Consider the following 6000-nt stretch of genomic DNA (forward strand, 5'->3'; position numbering starts at 1 on the left):
TCGAAGACCCTGACATTAATTCGCACATGTATGAACACCTAATTTTGACAAAGAAGCCAAAACTGTACAGTGGAAAAAAGAAAGCATCTTCAACAAATGGTGCTGGTATAACTGGATGTCAACATGTAGAAGATTGTAAATAGATCCATATCTGTCACTGAGCACAAAACTTAAGTCCAAGTGAATCAAAGACCTCAACATAAATCCAGTTACTCTGAACCTGATAGAAGGGAAAATAGGAAGTAGTCTTGAACACATTGGCACAACAGATCACTTCCTAAATATAACACCAGTAGCACAGACACTGAGAGCAACAATTAATAAATGGGACCTCTTGAAACTGAGCTATAGAGCTAAACAGAGAATTCTCAACAGAAGAAGCTCAAATGGCTGAAAGACATTTAAGGAATTGCTGAACATCCTTAGTCATCAGGGAGATGCACGTCAAAACAACTCTGAGATACCATCTTACACCTGTCAGAATTGTTAAGATTAAAAACACTGAGGACAGCTTATGTTGGAGAGGATGTGGAGCAAGGGAAACACTCTTCCACTGTTGGTGGGAATGCAAACTTGTACAGCCACTTTGGAAATCAGTATGGCGGTTTCTCAGAAAATTGGGAATCAATCTTCCTCAAGACCCAGCTATACCACTCTTAGGCATATACCCCAGGAATGCTCTATCATACCACAAGGATTCATGCTCAACTATGTTCAAAGCAGCATTATTTTTAATAGCCAGAACCTGGAAACAACCTAGATGCCCCCTACTGAAGAATGGATAAAGAAAATGTGTCACATATACACAATGGAGTACTATGTAGCAGTACAAAAACAATGACATCATGAAGTTTGCAGGCAAATGAATGGAACCAGAAAATATCATCCTCAGTGAGGTAACCCGGACTCAGAAAGACAAATATCGTATTTACTCACTCATAAGTGGATACTAGATGTAAGTAAAGGATAACCAGACTGCAACCGACAGCTCCAGGGAGACTAGCTTGAAAGACCCTAGGATAGACACAGGGATCACCCAGCAATGGAGAAATGGATGAGATCTACATGAGCAAACTGGGGGTGAAGTGAAGTAATGGAGGGCAAGGGACAGGTGAATAAGAGCTTAGGGGAATGGGAGGTTCGAGCTGGATCAGAAACAGAGTGGGAGAACAAGGAAAGAGATACCATGATAAATGAAGATACCATGGCAATAGGGAGAAGCAGAGAACTAGGGAGGTCCCCAGGAATCAACAAAGATGACTCCACCGTAGACTACTGGAAATGGTCAAGAGGGTGCCTGAGCTTACCTATTCTGCTGATTGGATGGCTCAATACCCTAACTGACATCATAGAACCCTCATCCAATGACTTATGGAATCAGATGCAGAGATTCATGGCCAGCTCCCAGGCAGAGCTCCAAGAGTCCAATCAAGAAAGAGAGGAGGGATTCTATGAGCAAGAGATATCGAGACCATGACTGGAAAAAGTACAGAGACAACTAGCCAAACTAGTGGAAACATATGAACTGTGAACCAATAGCTGAGGAGTCACCATTATACTGGACTAGGCCCTCTGGATAAGTGAGACAGTTGTTTGTCTCAAACTGTTTAGGGGGCGCCAAGCCAATGGGACTGGGACCTGTCCCTAGTGCATGATTAGGCTGATTTTGGAATTCCCAAGGTTGCAGAGGAATCTCAGGGAACTGTTTTTCTCATTCCTTAGTTGTTTGCTCTGCATTTCCTGTTTACTGGGGTAATATTTCCTTCTCAGGTCCCTGAAGGAGTAGAAGACTGGACAGTTATAGTTTTCCTTCTTAACAAATTCACCTCGCAAAATAGATGTAAAGTGTATAAGGTGGAGAGACATAAAATGATTTTTGGGGGTTGGTAATGCAAGTTAGGGTAGAAAATGAATTAGGTACAAGACTTTGGACTCACCAAGATAGGACAGATAATGGAGTGTTTTCTTTTAATTAGGCAAAAGCAAATGGATTGGACGTGGTTAATGTAATTCTTGCCTGTATATATTTGTATATAGTTACTGTACTTATTGTATATAGTTTTACTATGTTAGTTAAACACCTTTCCTTTTGTTTAAACAAAAAGAAGCTAATGTTGTGTAATATTTTGATTGTGTTCTAACAAATAAAACTTGCTTGGAGTCAGAGGGCAGAGATAGCCACTAGCTAACCAGAGAAGTATGGAGGACTCTAGACAGAGTGGAGACAGGAAGTAGCAAGGCATGGCTGAAAGAGGATCTCAGCCTTTTGGAAGGAGGAATGGAAGAGGTAGGAAGCAGCTGGCGGCTGTTCCTTCTTCACTGATGTTCTGGTTCTTACTCCATTGTGTGACTCTTTTTTTTAATTGAAAAAGATTAATCAGATTACCGCATCAGACCTCATTCATAATTTAGTATCTACCTGATAAGCTGTTGTGATGTCCAATGGGACCAAGTAAATGACTGCTAAGTGGTCACTGTCCTTGTTACTTCTGCCCCTTGCAAAGATACCCAAGAATAAACAGAATTCAGAGAACCCATAGGGTAAACCTACCACTGTAGGTGACATCATTCCCAGAACATGAGTATGAGTAGGAGCTGGTGTAGAGGTTCCTTATGAGGAATGCACAGTTGTCCAGATTAGTAACCTGAGCAAGGCAGTTGTCACGAGTCCTGCAGCACCTGGAGAGAGGAAGGAACAGCTGAGGAAGGAGTATGGACCCACAGGAGGTCAGTTGTCACCTACAGTCTTTCTGAAACATGTGAGGATTATTTAACAGGATGGCCAGAAGAAATGGTCCTGAGACTTGAGAGTCTGTGCTTTCTATTAAGCATATATTTATTGAAAGCAACTTCTGTGGAGTGTGATGGTGTCTACCATTTCCCAGTACATGGGGGGCAGAGGCAGATGGATCTCTGAGTTTGAGATCAGCCAGGATATAGAAGTGGCATCCTGTCTCCAAAAAAGTGATTTTTGAACACAGCTCTATGAGTACAGTGAAATTATCCACTCTGTACTTTTGATGACTTTTTAAAGCCAAGGCTGACAATCTGATGGGAGCTATGATGGTTGGCCAGTACCCTACTCTCACGACTGAGGGCAGCATTGCCCACTATTTACACCTCACACATTCTGCTCTCAGCGACCACTAGGTACAGAATCCTCTTGGACAGATTTCTTTGCATGACAAGAGGGGAAAATACATGCTAGGGGTGGTGATGCACACCTTTAATCTTAGCACTCAGGAATCAGAGAATGGAAGATCTCTGAATTCAAGGTTGGCATGTTCTAGAGAGAGTTCAAGGACACCTACTGCTACAGAGAACCACTTTATGGAAACAAGACAAAGAAAAATAAATAATAATAAACAAAACCACATATATGATGTTTGGTGAATATGCATGTCACCTATTCATGCCTCATGAGATGCTCTGCTTGTGTCCTGTCCCCACACCACACCAGACCCTCCAGTGTCCCACCAAGTGGATCACTCACCTGTCTAACTCTTCATCTGGGTGGATGAATCTCAAGAAGCCACAGTAGCAGCCATAGTAACTGTACCCTGGAAAGGGATCAATCGGACTAAAGGTGCACTTGAACGCATTGCTGAACTGCCACAGAGCCTGAGGGCTGATGCTGTGTGCAGTAGCACCTGGTGCAAGAAAGCACAGCAACGCCATCAATCCCACTTGTCCTTACCAGGGATCTGATGCCTGCCTGCTAGCTTCCTCCTGAGTCCTACCAGCTGCTGCATGAGGAGGGCAGTGAATAGAACAGTGTGTGCAGTGTGTGTGTGTGTGTGTGTGTGTGTGTGTGTGTGTGTGTGTGTGTGTATACTTACCCCAACACAGGAAAAAGCAAGCACTTGGAACCACTCAAAATTTCATGCTACACATGAGGTGGTCAGAGCACAGCTTTAGGGACCTGGTTTTCTCCCTCCACTATGTAGGTCTTGGAGACCAAACTCAGGTCACCAGGCCTAATAGGAAAGTGTCTTCTTGTTTGAGGAGAGAGATGCTCAGTAACCCTGGCTAGCCTCTGACTTCTGTGGCAAACCTCTGGCCTCAGCCTTCCCAGTGGTAGGATTATAAATGAACACCACTGTACCAGACTGGGCTGACTCCCAAGGACTAAGTTCTATAGACATTGCCTTTTGCCTTGCTTGCCTGCTCATTTCTCACTGTCAGGACAGACAGCCCCCACACTGTGAGCTGCCCTGGGGTCTCTGGGTTGAAGAGCTTGAGGACACTCTCCAGTCAGCAGCCAGGGACAAAAGGAACTCTTAGTTCAATAACCCAACAATCCAAACAGTTCTTGAGTTTGAAAGCTGCCCCACCCCTACTCAAGCCTAGGTGAAACCCTAGCCTTAGCCAGCAGTGGGATTCATCACAGTTCTAGCTGAGACCTTGAGCCAGAGAAGCAGCCAACACATGCTCATTGTTTTACACTGGAAGAATGAGAAGGAATCTGTTGTATGGCCATGCAGAGCTCATAGACAAAGATAATGATCAGATCATCATTGTAATATTAGCATTTGAAATACAAACTGTTCATCAGCTGAGGAGTTGTTAAATAAGCCAGGATTCAGTCTGCAGTGGGATACTTGTTCACCATTAAAATATAGGAGAAGCCAGGTACAGTAGTACACACACTGTGTAATCCCAGCTCTCTGGGTCTGAGGCAGGTGGATAAGAAGTTCAAAGTTACCAGGGGACGGTGTCACAGGACTTTAATCCCAGCACTCTGGAGCTAGAGACAGATGGGTATCTGCGATCATAGCCAGCCTGATCTATAGAGTGTGTTCCAGGACAGCCATGATTACTATGAGAACCATGTTTAGAAAAACATGAAAAAAAAAGTTGCAGAAGCAAGTGTGGCATGTATGCAATCCTAACACTTGGAAGGTGAGGCAGTAAGTTTTCAAGTCTGGACATAATGTTGAGTTGGAGGGCATCCTGAGCCACATCATAAGATCAGGGAAATAAAACAATCATCAGGACTGGAGAGGTGGCTCTACACTCAGGAGCACTTGCTGTACTTGCATAAGACCCAGTCTCGGTTCCAGAACCACATGGCAGCTCCCAACTGTCTGTGACCCTAGTTCTGAGGATCAGACCCCTCCTCTTGCCTCTGTAGACACTGCTCACACACAGATCACAGATACACATGTGCAGGCAAAACACTCAAGTACATAAAGTAAAATAAAATATTTTTTAAAATTATAAGAAAATCCAATTAAAGGGTACCTACAATACAGGTTAATGAATCCCAGGGCTTATGGCAGATTCAGAAGGGTCTTTCTTTGCTTTGGTAGGTGAATGTAGTGGACTTTAGCAAGGGATTGTCTGAGTTCAGACCTAGAGAATAAAGGTGTCCACCGTTGTGGACATGGGGTGAGATTGGAACTCCAATCCACAGGCTGCTAGTCCCCAACAGGAACCCCAAACCAAAATTTGAGGCATGACCAGCAACGCTAGGCATTGAAGACAAGGAAGATGGGGGCACTCAGAGGGGACAAGGGTCCTACCTGTGTGCAGAGCAACCAGCAGAAAGATTTTCATCTTGAGTGAGAGGAGGACTCAAATGACTTGTCTTTATAGTCCTGTAGCTGTGCTCTGGCAATGTCCAGTCAGCACACAGGGCCTGTGACTACTGTGTGTGTAGCACAGAAGTAGAATATGTGCACCCTCACAGACAGCCCTGACTGGCAGAGTTGCCGTAGATGGTGATAGAGCCTGAATCGGTGCTGTCACAGAGGCAGAGAAAGGGCTGGTTCAACATCCCGATCATCTCAAGTGCAGTGACTGGCAAAGTGCCAAGTCCCTCCCCTATGGATGCTCTGATGTCATAAGAAGATATAGACATTGCTCCTGGGCTTGGGTCTCAGGGATGCAGATATTGGTATGTGGTCCCCAGGAGGAGTAGCTGGCCCTACAATACTTCATGTTAACTGTATAAACTAAGGGCAAAGTCTGTCCAAAGGAACTGACATAGCCTTTAAG

At 44.3% G+C, this 6000-nt stretch overlaps 1 protein-coding gene across 1 annotated transcript in view; it reads right to left on the bottom strand.

The window, feature by feature from the left end:
- LOC121826206 (phospholipase A2, minor isoenzyme-like) overlaps positions 1-6000 on the bottom strand; it is a 38660-nt gene extending 32660 nt beyond the window's left edge. The window contains exons 1-3 of the mRNA XM_076561305.1: positions 5526-6000; positions 3494-3560; positions 2552-2679 (exon numbers count right to left, since the gene is read on the bottom strand). Coding sequence (XP_076417420.1) covers positions 2552-2679; positions 3494-3560; positions 5526-5559 — 229 coding nt within the window. The 5' untranslated portion in view covers positions 5560-6000. The remainder of the gene's footprint in view (positions 1-2551; positions 2680-3493; positions 3561-5525) is intronic.

Source organism: Peromyscus maniculatus, chromosome 23 (genome assembly GCF_049852395.1).
Source record: "Peromyscus maniculatus bairdii isolate BWxNUB_F1_BW_parent chromosome 23, HU_Pman_BW_mat_3.1, whole genome shotgun sequence".
Classification (NCBI taxonomy): Eukaryota; Metazoa; Chordata; class Mammalia; order Rodentia; family Cricetidae; genus Peromyscus; species Peromyscus maniculatus.